This window comes from Alligator sinensis, unplaced genomic scaffold (assembly GCF_000455745.1).
Source record: "Alligator sinensis unplaced genomic scaffold, ASM45574v1 scaffold1264_1, whole genome shotgun sequence".
Classification (NCBI taxonomy): domain Eukaryota; kingdom Metazoa; phylum Chordata; order Crocodylia; family Alligatoridae; genus Alligator; species Alligator sinensis.
In genome coordinates, this window is record NW_005842770.1 from 128382 (window position 1) to 145165 (window position 16784).

At 49.8% G+C, this 16784-nt stretch overlaps 2 protein-coding genes across 3 annotated transcripts in view; both read right to left on the minus strand.

The window, feature by feature from the left end:
- LOC102379968 (vacuolar protein sorting-associated protein 8 homolog) overlaps nucleotides 1–4727 on the minus strand; it is a gene marked incomplete at its 3' end in the record, with an annotated part of 129230 nt that extends 124503 nt beyond the window's left edge. The window contains exons 1-2 of the mRNA XM_025216841.1: nucleotides 4108–4727; nucleotides 3660–3789 (exon numbers count right to left, since the gene is read on the minus strand). The remainder of the gene's footprint in view (nucleotides 1–3659; nucleotides 3790–4107) is intronic.
- NME9 (NME/NM23 family member 9) overlaps nucleotides 1–16784 on the minus strand; it is a 36186-nt gene that overhangs the window by 4018 nt on the left and 15384 nt on the right. Inside the window, exons 5-9 of one of the 2 annotated variants that reach the window (XM_025216829.1) lie at nucleotides 14451–14554; nucleotides 11396–11467; nucleotides 8672–8788; nucleotides 7510–7582; nucleotides 3613–4179 (exon numbers count right to left, since the gene is read on the minus strand). In XM_025216829.1, coding sequence (XP_025072614.1) covers nucleotides 4100–4179; nucleotides 7510–7582; nucleotides 8672–8788; nucleotides 11396–11467; nucleotides 14451–14554 — 446 coding nt within the window. In that variant the 3' untranslated portion in view covers nucleotides 3613–4099. Of the gene's footprint in view, nucleotides 1–3612; nucleotides 4180–7509; nucleotides 7583–8671; nucleotides 8789–11395; nucleotides 11468–14450; nucleotides 14555–16784 lie in introns of those variants that run through there. The other variant, XM_025216830.1, reaches the window with a different exon arrangement.

Below are 16784 nucleotides of genomic sequence, written 5' to 3' on the forward strand. Positions count from 1 at the left end.
TCATGGACCTTCAATGCTGGGGGCTGCAGGCAGAAGAAGAGAGTCAGACCCTGTTCGCCTCCCTTTCAGCATCTGCTCCCTGCCGCTTGTCACAACCCAAAGGGTGTGATTTTTGTTTTTGTGTGCTTCGGCACTGCTAAATTGTCCCTGCTAAATTGCAGCTTCCTTGCACGGTGGAGTTTTCTGCTGCAAAAGAGAACCCCGGTGCAAGGGAGAATTTTCCTCCAATTTGAAGCTTTCTTTGCAGGGTGCATTTCTTTGTTGCAGCACAGAAATGCTCGTTGCAAAGAGTTCCCGCCATTTGTATGCTAATTTGGGTCCCATTATTGGCCAGTTCTAAATTATTCACACGGACTTCACGCTGTGTGAAGATCTCTAAGCGCTGCGGATCCTTATGGACCCAGTGCATTTAAAGCAGGCAATGGAGGTCTGATCAACCTCTAGCCTCTCCCCGTCACCGAGTGCAATCCAGACGTATCCCTTCCCGCGCGCAAAAGAACTGGACCCACGGAGCCTAGCAAACTTCGTGTGAATGAGTGAGCAGAAGGACCCACGGAGCCTAGCAAACTTCGTGTGAGTTTATTCAGAGCTCTTCCGGACGAGTACTTTCTTCGGCTGACACGACGGGCTCGCGTGTTCAGAGCCTTCAGCCGGATTGGGCTAGAGTTCACGAGTTTAGAACTCTTGTCTGCCTCTCTTCTTTCCTGTCTGTAACCGCAACTTAAGCAAGTTTTCCAGCCTACACCACTGCCATCTCGGTGTAAGTAAACAATCTTTTAAACTACCGCTACGCGTCCGTGCCTAATTCCAGCTCGAAGCCCTTCCCTCTCCGCCCCGGTGTGCCCGGGCTGCTGGCCACAGCCCGCGTGCAGCGCGAAAAGGGCTCGGGTTGCTCCCGGCCCGCACACCGCTGTCCAACACGGATACTTATTTGGTACATTCAGTCCAAAGGCAGAGAGCACTATTCCTGCTTTACAACAGGGCTAAGTGAGAAGCACCAGGAGCAGGCCCCAGAAGAGGCTGCTCAGAGCGAGGCTCATGCTCAGGGCCCTCAAACCGCAGAGCCCCAACAGCAGCAGGTTAACGCCAGCGTTGCTGCGTGGTGCTGTAACAAGTGCCGTGCAGCTGCGGGGGTGGGGAGCAGAGGAGCAAAGCCTGCTGTCAATCTCAGCGTGGTTTAGTCTTCTTTCCCACACTGGCCAACTACAGAAGCCACGGCACTGCTCTAGCCCAAACAAATACACCTTCCCAGCCCATCTTCCGTCCATCGTGCTAGCCTGGTTGGCAGCACAGTAACTGCCTGGTGCCATCCGCAGAGCGATACTTCATCGCGTCACACAGGAGGAAGAGCCGGGCTGAAGGGAGATGCGTCCTCAGCTCGCCCGGACAGAACGCGCACCCCCTGGGGACACGAGGCCCGGCGGCTGCTCCTGACTGTCCTCCACGGCCGAGCACCCACGCCACGGCGGCCCGGGCCAGGCACACCTGGGCTCTGAGCTCGCCAGTGGCAGCTCTTGCACACACACCCGCACACTGGTGTGCACAGGCAGATACACACACATGCAAATAACACAAACACATGCTCACAGGTACACACACGTATGCAGGTGCACAGAGATACACCCCCACACACACAGATGCACACTCACAGATATACATGCATGCGCACACAGGTCTACGCGCACACACAGATACATGCACAGATATGCGCACACAGGTGCATTCATGCACACAGAGAAAGGCGCGTGCGCGCACACACACAGGTACGCGCACATGCACACACACGAGCTGATGAGCGGGAGGGCACCCCCAGGTCACGGTCGGGGCGGGGCGCAGGGGCTGCGCGGACTCACCGCCGGGGAAGGGGCCGCGCGCACCGCCCAGGCCGGGCATGGCCGTGCAGTGCCGGGAGCCCGAACGAGCGCCCCCTGGCGCGGGGGAGGCGCCGGCCGAGCCACGCACCTCGCTCTTCCCTTACCGCGGAGTAATTGGGCAGGGGGCAAAGGCCGGGCGGGGTGAGCCGCACCTGCGGGGAGCCTGACTGCTGAGCGCTGGCCCAGAGCAGGGACCGCGTTGCTGCTCTGCTTTCCGCTCCCTGCCCCGGGGCAGAGCCAGAGGGAGAGCAGGGGCACAGCTGCACCCCCATTAGGCACAAGGCTCCTGTGCTGTGCTCCAGCCCCATTCTCAAGTCCCTCAAGCGGGTGAAACCCCGTCCTGCCCTGTGCCACAGCCCTGCTCAGGGCCTCTGGTCAGGCATGCCCGGCTGGGCCAAGCGCCCGGGTCACTGACCGGCCCCTGGCTCCAGCACACAGCTCCACTGCTGAAGCAGCCGCTCGCCCCTTGTGGGCCCATCTACAGCCTGGGCCTGTGTTGGCAAGTCTCAGTTACTCGTGCCCCAGGCTCCTGGCTCTGCTTCAGTTTCTCCCGATCCTGATGTAGGACGGCCCTGGTTTCAGGTCTCGGCTCACACCACAGCCTGTGCCCTGCAGCCCTCCCCTTCCAGGTCGCCTGGACCTCCTTCCCTGCACCCCACCCAGATGCAGTGCTCTGTGCTCCCACCTTGCTGACCCCCAGATCGCTCCTAGTGGCGTATGGCAGGCCTGGCTGAACCCCACAGACCCTCTCTGCCCCTTCCCTGCTGTCCCAGGAGCTGTTCCTGCTGCCAGCGCGGGGGCTGGGCTCAGCTGGAGATGGAGTGAGGGATGAATGAGGGTCCTTTCCCGCACCTGCTCTGGGCCTGGACAGGGCCTCTGTCCCTCTCCCAGCTGACCCCAGCCCCCTGCTCAGCTCAGTTGGCTTTAGAACTTCCCTGACCTCAAGCAATGGAGAAAGCAGCAGCTGAGAACAGGAGAGCAAGGGACCTACCTCTGAGGAGGAAGAGGAAGGGAGGGGGATTTTCACCTGCTTTAGGGACTTCAAGTCCCCAGAGGCTCCACAGCTCAGTCTGCCCACATGGGTGGGGTGGTAGAGCTGGAAGCAGGGGATGCAATGCAGGCTGCTGTTCCCACAACCCCTTTGGGAAATGCTGGATCTGCCCCTGCTCATGCCCCAGGTTGGCCACCTGGTCTAGATGCTTCACAGTTGTTTGCTCAGCACCCAATGAAGCCCCAACTGGCTCTGATGCAGAATGCTTGCAACTCATGCTGGGCCCAGGCATGGGAAGCCCTGGGCAAAACACTTGGGGTGTGTTTTTTTAATAAGGCTCCAGGTGATGTGCCCTGGCTTGCCCGGAGACAGTCACTGATGACAAGCTCAAGGCTGGACCAGAGTTACCATTCTTTGCAATGTGTGGAGATAAGGTAGTGAGTCACAAGGCCTTCCACCAGGCTTTGGCCAGGGAGTATGCGTCCTTGCAGATATAGCTACCCAGCCACTCCCTGGCACTGTAGTTAGCACTGCAGCTTCATACTGAAAGGGAGCCAACACTAGACAACCTGCAAGAAACTCTGTGGAGACCAGCAAGGGTGTCCTCTGGGCTCCCCTGGTGCAGAGGCCTCACTCTGGCTCAGCTGCCTCCCAGACCTGCTAGGGCTTTAAACAGGCTGGAGGACGTGGCTCAAAGTGTAACCGTGTCAGGGAGAAAACAGAGTGCCAGAAACCTCAAACCCTGTGAACAGTTTTTAATCACATTCCGCAAACCCTAGGAGACGTGCAGGTACCTCCAGATGAAGGAGCAAATCCACATTGTCAGGTCAAGCAGCATGTTTACCAGGGAAAACAGTTGTAAGATTCCTCCTTTCCCAGATGGCAACAGATAAAACCACCCCAGAGGTCTGTGGGCTCGTTACTCTAACAGAGACAGGGGGGAAAAAAGAGAGAAGGCTAATAATGTGCAAAGTAAGAGAAAGCTCATACAACTTACGGCAACTTCCAATAGCTTTGTACAGCCATTTATCACAAGGTTCATGTTTCAGCCAATGCATTAGTGAGCAACTTGCAATACAATAGAGGAGTCTTCTGCTCTCTCAGCCCCATGCTTCAGTATTTACTTAAGCTGTCTATGGTAATAGAAAATCCAAAGTGCTGTGGCACTGCTGTGGTACATAACTTGGATGACCCATAACTGGGCTTTTTCTTGAAATCACTCTTTAAACATTTCTCACTTACTTTGTTCTAGCATTGCTGGGTTTAATCTGTTTGTACTTTCAGAAAGCCTTCGATAAAGCCCATCACAGAAAGCTATTAGAAAAACAAAGAGGCACTGGAGTCATAGGCAAAATGCTGTTATGCACCAGAAACTGGCTGAGATGGAAGGAAGAGAAGGGGTAAATGGACACAACTGAACATGGCTAGAAGTCAGCAATGGGTGTCGCCAGATGTTGATGTAGGCCAGGTGATGTTGACCAAATTTCTTAACAGAGTGGAAATGGCAGCAACATTTGTAGATGACTCAAAATGATGAAATGAAGTTAAAACTGGAGAATGTCAGGGCCCCTAACAGGCAGCCCAGCCAGAACTAATTGTCCAGTTGGCTAAACCAGAGGTTGTAACAGCAGCCTGACCCCAGCTGATGAACCAGCTGACCACTCTTAGGGCCTCCCAATTTGCTGCTGGAGAGAACAGCCTCCTCATTTTAAGTCCACCTGTGGCAATCTTGCATTCAAAAACTCATCTAACTTTATCCCAGCTACATAGTTGGTCCAAACACCCTAAGAAATCCTTCCCCTTCCTTGGCTTTGGTAATTTGGCTTCTGACTCCAGAACCTGAATTCATCCCGTGATCTGGACTGCCCCTAGATTTCCCCCTGGAATTAGGTAATTTAGTCCCCGACTCTAGAACCCTAACTCACCCTGTAACTTGGACTCTGCTAGAGTTCCCCTTAAGTTTAGGTTCCTTGGACTCTTAGCTCCTTTCCCTGGCCCTCCTCTAGTGGCCTACAGCTTAGGCCAGACTGGTTCTTATAGCAAAGCCTTTGAGGAACTTGAAAGGACTGATCTGGGTGACGGGAATGTGCAGACAGCACTCAAGTGTTGACAAATGCAAAGTAATGCACATAGGAGGGGAAATTCTGAAATCCTAATACACTTCACAGAATTTTCTGTGACCCTTATGGCCAGCAGCAGTCAAAAAAGCTTGGGTATGTAAGGAATAGCACACAGCAGCATGGTCACCCAACACAAAAGCAATGCAATAGATATAGCAAAATGATCAGAGTCCTAGCAAGACTAGGGCTTCTTGGTTATGAAAGGAGATAGGAGAGAGGGGATAAGAGAGAGGGTTGCAGAGCAGTGAGGATGGAGATTGTATTCCCCTGTTCATGCCCCTGCAGAAGAACGCAAAGACATTCAAGGGGACTGATAGGTGGCACATTTACTACTGATCAGCAGAAAGGCTGTTTATTATTGTTCAGTCAGCCTGTGGACCTCACGGCTCTCTGGGGCCAAAAATTCAGTGCGATTCCTTCCATGGCAAGGAAGGACACCCATATTTACATTTGATAGGGTTATTTTCAGTGGAAGGTAGGACCTAAAAGGTAGGAAGGTAGGACGATCTCCACCTCAGAGTGCCGAGGGAACTAGCAGAGGTTATTGTGGCACCTCTGGCACGGGTTTACGAGCACTCATGGTGCTCTGACGATGTGCCAGAGGACTGGAAAAGGGCCAACATGGTTCCCATTTTCAAAAAAGGGAGGAAGGAGGACCCAGGAAACTATAGGCCAGTTAGTCCTACCTCAGTCCTGGGGAAGCTTTTTGAGAAAATTATCCTGGCACATGTGCACGAGGGGCCAGCAGGGGAGACTATGCTTAGGGGCAACCAACACAGGTTCACTAGAGGCAGGTCCTGTCAGACCAACCTGGTGGCCTTCTATGACCAGGTCACCAAATCCTTGGATGCAGGTGTCACGGTGGATATAATCTTTCTTGACTTTAGGAAGGCCTTCGACACGGTCTCTCACCCCATTCTCATTAAAAAACTAGGGGACTGTGGTGTCGATGCCTACAGTCAGATAGGTCACTAACTAGCTAGAGGGCTGCACCCAGAGAGTGGTGGTGGATGGGTCTTACTCGACCTGGAGGGATGTGGGCAGTGGGGGTCCCCCAGGGCTTGGTCCTCGGACCTGCGCTGTTCAACATCTTCATCAGCGACTTGGACATAGGGGTAAAAAGCACCCTGTTCAAATTTGCAGACGACACTAAGATGTGGGGAGAAGTGGGCACGCTAGAAGGAAGGAATAGGCTGCAATCGGACCTAGACAGGTTACAGGGGTGGGCAGATGAGAACAGGATGGGTTTCAACACTGACAAGTGCAAGGTACTGCACCTGGGGGGAAGAACCAGCAGCATACCTACAGGCTGGGGAACTCCCTTCTCATCAGTGCAGAGGCAGAGAAGGATCTTGGAGTCATTACTGAGGCCAATATGAACATGGGCTGACAGTGTGGGGATGTGGTCAGGAAGGCCAACCGTACCTTGTCATGCATCCACAGATGCATCTCAAGCAGGTCCAAGGAGGTGATCCTCACCCTCTATGCGACACTGGTCAGGCCGCAGTTGGAGTACTGCATCCAGTTCTGGACACCGCACTTCAGGAGGGATGTGGACAACATAAGGTCCAGAGAAGGGCCACTCACATGATCAGGGGCAGCAGGGCAGGCCCTATGAGGAGAGGCTAAGGGACCTGAACCTGTTCAGCCTCCACAAGAGAAGGCTGAGGGGGGGATCTAGTGGCCATTTACAAACTAGTCAAGGGGGACCAGCAGGCACTGGGAGAGTCCCTGTTCCCCCGAGCACTCCCAGGAGTGACAAGAAATAATTGTCACAAGCTGGCAGAGGGTAGATTCAGGCTAGACATCAGGAGGTGCTACTTCACTCTCAGGGCAGCCAGGATCTGGAACCAACTTCCAAGAAAGTGGGTCTTTAAAAGGAGGTTGGATGAACACCTTTGCCCCCAGTTCTCTTTCCCGCCATGGCAGGGGTCGGACTTGACAATCTGCTCAGGTCCCTTCCGATCCTACCATGAGACTATGAAACTATAAACAGCCATGCGACAAGGCACATGCCACTCTTTTAGTGCCAGGAGTTACAAAAGAGAAACCCCAGGGGCAGGTTGTCTCATAACTGCCAATAGGCATGTCTATTCCTATCTCCTCTGCTGATGCAGCAGCTCATAGGTTGAGCTGAAGACCACAGCCTCACCAAGCAGCATAATTTGGCCTCCAAGCCAGCCTTTATGAAGAAGAATCACAAATTACCTCTTCTCCCTGATGTAGACAAGACTGGCCTCTATAAAGGCCCTCAGAGAGCAGAAACACTGGGGCTTGTCCTCCATGTGGTCACTGGTTTGGGAAAGGCAAATGTACCCTTCATGACATGTTTTGCTTTTTACAGTGCTGCAAAGCTGTGGGGGATGCCAGCCCATGTGCTGAATCCGCAGAGGTTGAGGGAAGGCCCTGTGGCCTGACAGGGGGTGGGGAGTGTCTGAAGGAGCCTGCTGTAGTGTCCAAGGCAGCAAGATTCAAGCTCATGTGGCTCAGTGTGCCCTGTGCAATTTGGGACAGGGTGACTTACCCTGCTCACCCCCCTGTTCTCTTTTCTGAGTGGCAGCTGGATTTTCTTCTTTGTAGAGGGTTTCATCCTTGATCTAGAGAAGAGAACAATGGAATAAGCAGTGACTGCAAGATTCATGCTACCTGTTACCAGTCTCACCATGCAGGGCTGGGACCACTCTGCATCTGGCTTTAGAGAGAGGTTCTTGACAGCCACCTCTAGTGGCTGGGCTGTACTGCTGGGCTAGGAGGGGGAGGAGGAACTAACTTACCACTACCTCCCTACTAGTTCCTGAGTCAGGTGAGATCAGAGATCCAGTTCCCTTTCAATCCTGTCAGGGGGATCCTGAATATTCACATCCACACATGAGCAGATGCATCACTGCACCATGCAAACTTGTAATGTCAAGGTTATGTGGCCTGGCCCAGGTGAGCTGGCAGCAACGTGCTGTGTCATCTTTGTGTGGTCTAGTGTCCTGTGTGCATGGACAGGGCAATGAAGCCTGACCTTTGGTCTGTGTAGCTGCATTGAGTGCTGAGAGCAGAACATACTGCTCCACACTGTCCTTTGGAGCTCTCTGGGCAGGCTGTTGGCTGTGCCGATATGAGATCAGGGTGCCCCTCTAAAAGGAGGACAGCCACCTCCCCCATTCAGTAACTCAGAGTCTTGAAATCACACAATGCAGACCAAGCAGCCTTTTATTACAGAGCTGCGGGGAGGCGGATCCACACATACACACCTGCAGAGGAGCTGGGTGAAGCTTCATCAGGGGCTCCCAACCAACAGGTCCTAGGTGCAGAGGCAATGACAGTTGGAGAACATGCAGCCTGGAGCAGCATGGGGTCTCCCATACTGTCACCTCAGAGTCAAATCCCAGTATGCAGCATGGGGCGTTTTGCCCTGTCCAATGCCAGGGAACCCAGGCCACGAACCCTGTTGTGATGGCGCCTTGAAAGAATGAATGGGCAAACAGATCCAGAAAATGTTATGGCCGTGACAAACTCCAGTCCAACTCAGTGCCTCAGAGCCCAGCTCGGAGAGGGCTTCTGGAAACGCAAGGAGCAAGGGGCTGTGGGAAGCTATGCTTCTTAGGCAGGGTTGGGCCCTCTTGAATTTCCACCTACGTGGCCCTGAAGTGCTATGGCCCATACCTCAGACACTACACATGAAGACCCCTGCTTACCACCACATGCTCTGCTCCATGCTCTAGGACCTTCCTTTCTGCTGCTAGCTGTTCCAGGATGGTTTTCTGCAGCAACGGTGCATTAGCTCCTCTTACAACAGCTACCAATTCTCCTCCCTGAAAGGCATCAAATGAAGTTGGTTAGTCAGGGGACACACCTTCTCTTTACATTAGGCCCCTTGTCTGGTTAGACTTTTTAGTAATTCCAGTGTTGGGATGTGGCAAAATCCAATTCTTATTTAATTGCTGACAGAGAACCTCCTCCAAACCAAATGGAAAAGTGGTAGCTGAAGGCACCAGGAGTTAGCTTGGGGCCTGTGAGGATGAGCACTACTTGGTTAATATAAGATAAGGGAGACAGGCTGAATCAGATAAAGATACTCTGTGGCTCACACACTGTCCCCACCCCACAGACAATACTCTGGGAGCTCCTCCGAGCTTGCCAGCTGTGGCATAGGGCCAGCTGTGCTGCCACAGGGAGGAGTTAGTGATGTATTCTTATCTGGGTGGAGGTGCCCCTGCTTCCAGCCTGGTCTCTTTCCATTTGTTGAGGTAGTTACAGGAGAAGAGGATAGTCAGGCTGGTGTTGGCCAGTGCATGAGAACATGTATAACTTCCCTGCTACTTGGTACAAGGGACCCACCAAAGTTTCCTTGACATCCCAAAGTGGCCAAGCTCACCCTTGTACCACAAAATAGTTTTCCCAGCATTCAGATGGTCCAGCATGTGTGACACCTTCTGGCTACCCATGTCAATAGCAGTCAAGCGTACAGTATCACAATACAGATGGGCACTGTGCCTGTGTCTGGGTGAGCAAAGGAGAGCATGCTCTGCAAATCTAGCTCCTCCTTTGCATTGTCCACCCTCAGTCCTGGCCAAGGCACAGGCAGCCCAGCCCAGCACTGTCATGGGCACAGGTCTGTGAGGTGGTCTGTGGTACAGCTGTGGCCACACGTGGAATGAATGGATGGGAATATAAAGCTGTCTACACTCATGTTACAAACAGCAATTGCACCTTTAAGAAAAGATCTGCACTTTCATGCTTCAGGGCAAGAGCCAAACTAATGAACGGGGTGAAGAAGAAACTTCCAGAGGACGAGTTCTTCTAAAATAGCAGTTTAGCAGATTCCAACACCAGATGGTCCTAGACAATGCTTGAGATGAGGTATTGGCCTAGATAGCCCTGTAATAGGCTTCTGCCTCCAACGCGGCTCTGGCACCCTCTGGCAGGTGACTCAGGACTTCCTAGGACACTACCCTGTACTTGTCTGCCATGATCTTACCTACAAGGGATTTGGGAAGCAGCCCTCAGAAAAAGATGTCTTTCTCCCCCTTCTCATCACTGAGCCACCTCTTATCCAGCCCAATGAATGACATAGTCTCTCTACAAGGCTTCTCTGTTCTCAGTTGGGCTCAAACCCCCTTCTGAGCATCTTGGCTGGGAGCAAACTCAGTCTCTCTGCCCCACTCGGTTCCACCAGGGCCTGGTGGTCTCCATCTAGTGCCCCTCCATTGACAGAACACATAACGTCCTCACACCAGGCCCCTTCAGTGGCCTCCCTACTCCTAACTAGACATCCCACGCCTCGTGGCTAAAGAAACACCAGCAAATCCTAACAAAAATGCACCAGCTCTCTAGGGTGCCTTTCCACAGACCTCCCCACTTCAGTCACTGGCTATGCCCCAGCTTCAGCTCCTCTGGCCTCACACACTGTACGACATCTCTTTGCAATCCTCCCTGCCTTGCTTCCCAACAGGGAGCCCCTTCTTCTCCTGTTGTCTGAGCCAGACAGCCTCCTCAGCCCAGGAACTGGGCTGATATGGCTCCTAGGCTCAGCCCCTTCCAGCTTCAGCTTGTCCAGACTTAAAAGTAGGGTTGCCAATCCTCCCAGCTTGACCAGGAGTCTACTGGAATCAGCATCGATCTCCTGGTGACTATTGAAAGCAATCTGGGAGATTGATATTGTGAACGGGTTGAACAGTACAATTAATGACATTACATTGTGTAGAGGGAAAAAAAAATCTCCCGGAATAGCTTCAGTCAAAGTTGGCAACCCTACTTAAAAGGGGCCTCTCCTTTTTCATCTCAAACCCCCTTGCCTGCTACGGGACAGGGGTTCCCCATTACATAGTTAGCAAACTGGTTGGTGTCTCTGCAGCCCTGTTTCTGCTGCCTGTAGCTCTGCAGCCATATAGTGCTGTCCCTCTTTACTAGGTAGCAGGGGTTAGGGCAGGGGTGGGCAAAATGTGGCCCGGGGGCCAGATGCAGCCCGCCAGGCCATTCTATCCAGCCCACGGGGCCCTTAAAAAAATTTAGAAAATTAGTATTTATCTGCCCTGGACTGCCTGTCATGCGGCCCATGATGGCTTGCCAAAACTCAGTAAGTGGCCCTCTGCCCAAAATAATTGCCCGCCCCCAGGTTAGGAGGTCCCTGTTACAAGCCATCAGTTCTAATTCAGCACAAACATGGACCCTCCATAGTGTGAGAAAACAAATTTCCTGGATCTTTCCACATTGTCCGCCCTTTATTTAATTTTAAAATTACCTGGCATAACTCTTTTTCCCCCCTCACTAAGACGTTTTCATTTCTCTCTCATTCAGTTACTTATTAGTCAATGAAAAAGACAGTAACTGTATTATAAGGAATAGAGTTTGAAAGTGAAATGTTTCAGCTGCAAGTCAAGTTTACTCCCATGCATCCAATTTAATTTGTTTTCACTCACTGCATAAAAGAGAAAAGTAGGTTCACATTTTCCTTGATATTTTTCCAGAGCACCGATGGAATCTACTTCAGCCTAAATAAAATGTGAAAGAAAGAATTCATTTATACTGACCTCTTCTACTGCAGAACAGCAAACATACATATCCAAAAACAAGTGCTGAGGAATATTTCATGTGATCTGCCCTCTTTGTCTGAGGGCCTGAAAAGCCTTCTTAAAAATCGTTTTTATTATACTATGCAGAAATTATTAGTGACATTTAAAATAATGAGATCTTAATAAAAGCAAATATCATCTTTCTTTAGTCAAGTAGCACCATCTTTAAATTACCCCATTATCAGATGTGCCTCCAACCTTGTAATTAGCTTATATGAATACATAAATGATTTATTACATGTTTTAATGACTGAAAGGAGGATACAAATCATACAGGCCTGCCTGATGGTGTTATTGGTATATCTGACTTTCAGATGATGATGTCTCTCCCTCTCCCACTAGAAGCACCTTCACTCACGGTTGATTCCCTACCATGTTGAGGGCCCTCATACAGCCAATTAAGCCATTTAATGTGTGCTAGATGAATTTGGTGTGGCACCAAAACATTGTGTAGCATTAGGTTGAATGACAGAGGGTACAAGTACACGAACAATTTACCATAGGGGTAAAAGGAGCAGGGCTCCCTGGTAGCTTGCCTGTGGAGTTTTACCCTGAGGTAAGTAGAAGCTAACCCCATTGTAATTTACCCCTCTATCACCTGTGCCCACTACAGGCAGTTGTTGGGGAGCAGCCAACATGCCATAAAGCCCTGTGCCTCCTTTCACCCTGTGGTCAATTGTTCACAGGTCTACAGCAGTGTATCTTGGGGGGGGGGGGGGGGGGGGGGGGGGGGGGGGGTGCAACCAGGGCACCAGCCTTTGGGAACCAGGTGCCCAACTACACCTCTGCCAGTCTGTCCCCTTAAAGAAGTCAATGACATCAATGCAGTTACCTTTGGGCATGAACAGACATGCATTTGAAATGCTTGCAATCCCTGCTCTCCAGCCAAATGGGCTGGAGAGCAAGAGTCTTTGCATGACTTTCAACCTTCAGTCTCTGGAATCCTCAGATTCCCAAGGAGAGCAAGCACACAGAACAGCTCTCATTGGCTGTCTGCCCCCCCTCCCTCATTCTCTATGTTGGGGGAGAAGGGAGCAGAGCATTGTGAGATGCTGGAGGACTGTTAGAGGCTGTGGACATTCAGGAAGCTCTTCAAAATGAAGCACTTCAAAGATGTTCCTCTTTTTCCAGGTCATCTTTGAAACATCTCAACCATTTCTGAAGCACTTCTTCAGGTATTAATATCTACCCTCACTGTCTGGAGTACTTCAAAAGCACCTGCAGCTTTTCAAGCAGCATGTCTGCCCGTGGCCTCTGTCAACCAAACTTGGTATTCTTACAATGGCAAATTTGTTGTACAATCTCTGAATAAGACCATGTTGCTCTGTTTAAGGTGCATTTCTAAATGTGATAAAATATGAGACACCATAAAACCCTTCCCCAGAAAGGTTTGCTAAGATGCATTTCTTCCTGTTTGAGAATGTTTATGTAGGCAATGTAACATTTATTTAGTTCTCAACTATTCATTACCTTACTTATGAGTACTTGAAGTTGTAAGTGGTATGACAGGCATATATTGCTGCTAACAAATTTGACTGGTTTCTAGATGGAAGATTTTGTATTGTGAAGTCCATCGAGGATTTGGTTGGAACAAATGCACTCAGAATTGAGACTGGAATAAAGTTCTAATTACACAGAAATCCTTAACACGGACATTTGCAACTTTTGAATGCTTTTCTTCACCGATGTAGCATTCTCGCACTACAGTTGTCATACATCTGTGTCAAGACACAGCACAGGGCAATGCTATCTTACGATTGAGTATTGACTTGTAAATCTGAATGTAACATATTCTTTTTGGCCGAGAGCTGAGGCTAAGCCGAAATATATGTTTTCCATACTGGTGAAACCACTCTCTCTTTCAGGCTCAGATGTGAGGTGTTCATTATTTTAAGAGAGAAATCCTTTACTTTTATAAATGTAATGAGGGGGAGGCATTAAGTCTTTTCCCATTTGGAGAAGGAATAAGAAACAGAATGATAAGGGCTCAATCCTGCAAGTCTTCACACATATCAGCTTCCCCACTGTCATAACTAAGTAAATGGAATTCAAGGGAACCTTTCACGTAAGTAAGAACAGGAGCACGGACACATCCAGGGGCAGTTGCACTCCCCTTTGATTCCTGCTCCACCCAAAGTTTAAAATCCACTGCCTGGCAGAGGCAGCGGCATTTCTATTCAGGCAGCAATGAAGGAAACTGCCAATTGACTTCATGGGTCACTATAATCTACTTGATTCCTTCTAAACTCTTCATTTCACAGGTGTTAAGAACCCTCTCTCCTTTTTAATGGTCTTTAATGGTTCCACTACTCAGACTAGCCTTTCTTCTGCAATTTTGCTGTTCTGTTCCTGGTAACATAGCTTCTACTTCAAAGCACTGAAGACTGTTAAGTCTAGCTAGAAACATGAACTCAGGTGTGGAAATAACTTTCACTGAATCATTGGAAGGACTGCCAAGATGCTCAAAAGGTTAGATTTTGTTTTATGAATCTGTAGAAGAGATGTACATTTAATGCTAATGACAACAGGACTAAAGACACCATACCTTTTGATTATTTTTGCCTAGTTTTTGGGTGTTTGTTTGGGTTTTTTTAACACAATATATGATATAGTGAATTAATGCACATTCCAAAGAAGTTTTTCCTTTTCCTTTGATCTTTAACTGAATAATATGGGGCTCCTAGCATGTTAGAAAGGCTTCTAGTCTCTTTTACACTGGAGAAAGATGTGTGTTGTGTTATATGTGACGATGCACTGCATCATCTACATCTCCCTTTTCAAAATCTTAGATCAACATGGATACATCAGCCAGATACTGCAAAGAAAGTCAATACATTTCACAGGCTGCTGGTTCCATAGGTATTTGCTACATAGGAAACAGTGCTTCTCTGTTACTACTTACCACAGCAAAATGCAGAAGGTCATCACCAAGCTCATTCTTTATTTTCCTGAAAAGGTTCACTACTGTTTTGCATGGACCACACCAGGCTTGATACACGTCAACAACTGCGAAGGAGAAGCAGTATAATCATGGTAAACAGCACTGAAATATCTCAGAATTAGTTAGGCAAGGCACATACAAATAACTTGGCCTTTGCAGGTTTTTAATCAGCTTTGACCATAGCCGTTTCAGATCAGATTGACCAGGGTCATTTGGATATTGAAAAGGGGCCATTTCTGAACACAACTGATCAGGAAGAAAAATCCCACAATTTACCCACCAAAATAGGAGTGTGGGTCAGGTGTTCAATGCCCAGATAAACTAGGCTGCTTGATATGAGCTCAAACGTTACCCCACCATATTAGCAGAATGCAAGACCAAAACAGAAATGTAGGAAAGATATAGAAAAGAGCGCAGTGTGAGTCAGTTTAGGGCCAAAACCCAGTGAACTGCGTGGGGCTGAAAAACAACTTTTTTATCATTCAGTTTGCTTCTTTTTCTAACGATATCGTGATAAGAGCGAGGGATGTGGATCTTGAACAGCTCAAATGAGCTCTGTGCAAATTGTTGCTGAAAAAATCTTGTGAACATCTGCAGCAACTTCACATAATTTTTAACCTTTACACACACACACACCAGGGGAGAAACAGCATTTAGGCTAAGATTTAACCTGAGACACAGAGCATTCAGCAATTGAGAAAATCAGTGTTAGCTCTGTCCCTTTCTTCCTCATCCTCCACAAGGCAGTCTGTCTAATGTCACTAGAAATAAGTTGCCATTTCAAGCAGAGAAAAATCAGTGTCCTTGCCTGCAGTTAGGATTTCCCCCAATAGCAGGCAGCCCTTGCTCTGGGCATTGCTCTCAGTCCAAGTGAGCTGGTCCTTTAAGGGAGCTGAGATGCCACTGAAGACGGGGGGAGAGGAAGAGCATGTGAATAAGGGTTAGCCCACCATGAAAATGATAGCAGGGGGGCTCACTGAGAGCAAGTGCAGGAGTCAGGGCTCTATCAGAGAGCAGGCAACTAGCCAGAAGGCTGGGGGACAGGAAGAGGGCCTATGAAGGACGGGACAGATGGGGCTCTGGGACTGAAACCCAGCTATCTGGGGTCCCAAGGATGTGGGTTTCCCTTGGGCTGTCATCCTTTGAGTTAGGATAGCATCTCTCCTTTGAAAGAGCAAAGTGAGAGGCTGCTTATGCTGTTGTCCCATCAGGTGATCTGGGAAGCCCTGTGAGCAGGAGAGGTCAGAGGAATGGGGCAGAGCACAGGAGAGACCAGAGTTGAGAGCAGGAGAAGGGAAGGAAGACCCCCAGAAGGGTGAGCAGTGGCCAGCCTAATGCCAGGGTGGAGAAGCCCTGTATTTGGGATTCTGATACCTGGCAAGGGTGCGCTGTTGGTGACTTGGCCGGAGAGCCAAACCATGCAGGGGATGAAAGCCAAATGCAGGGGATGGAAGCTGCAAGTGGGTCTAGAGCCAGACTGTGTGGGTCCCTGTTACACCTCCACAGAGGCAGATGTTTTCTTAATCCCATTTGCCTTCACACTTGGTTGCGTCTTGCTGCAGCAAGGAGCTTCCTATGCTGGACCAACACCAGCCTGGCAGGCAAGACTAAGGCCTGGTCTGAGGGAAAAGGTGGCTTCAATCTAACCAACAGTGTGGTTTTAACTTATTTAATTAAAGGCACTGATTTCAGTTTATCACGCTGTATCAAACTTGAGTTAAACTGAAATAAGCCCCTTGGCAACCAAACTAAGGACGGCTGCACAAGGGGCTGCACCAGTTTCACTAAAACAAGTTTAAGAGCAGATTTAGGTTGCACTGATGGGACTTCTTGTGGAGGCAAGACTACAGGCATGGATAAAGGAGGAGCACAGAGGTCCCTCAGGACAACTCAGGTGCCAGGCACTTGTGTGTACTCAAGTGCAGTCTCAGTTGCCAGAGGCTTTAGCTGATAGCTCTGGTCTGGGTTGAGCTGAATCTAACAAGCTAAGCTAGTGACAGCATTAGGGAGCAAGCTGCAGAAGCAGTGCTTCTGCTGCTGTCATTTTGGGCTGTGGATGCTTTGGGGGAAAGCCATTACAAACAGGAGGAGCATTTTCTCTTTGCCTAGAGTGATGTCTCTCTCACTAGGGTCAGTCTCAGGGCTGAGACCTCCTTGGGAGCTTGGCATTGGCAAATACTATTTGAAAGACCTAAGGAATCATAAACAGGAAGTGTTAGAGACTAAGCTGAGTGAAAGAAAGATCCAGCTGAGTGCCAGGAAGGATCCCTGAGCAGTGATATCTGATAAAGTGCA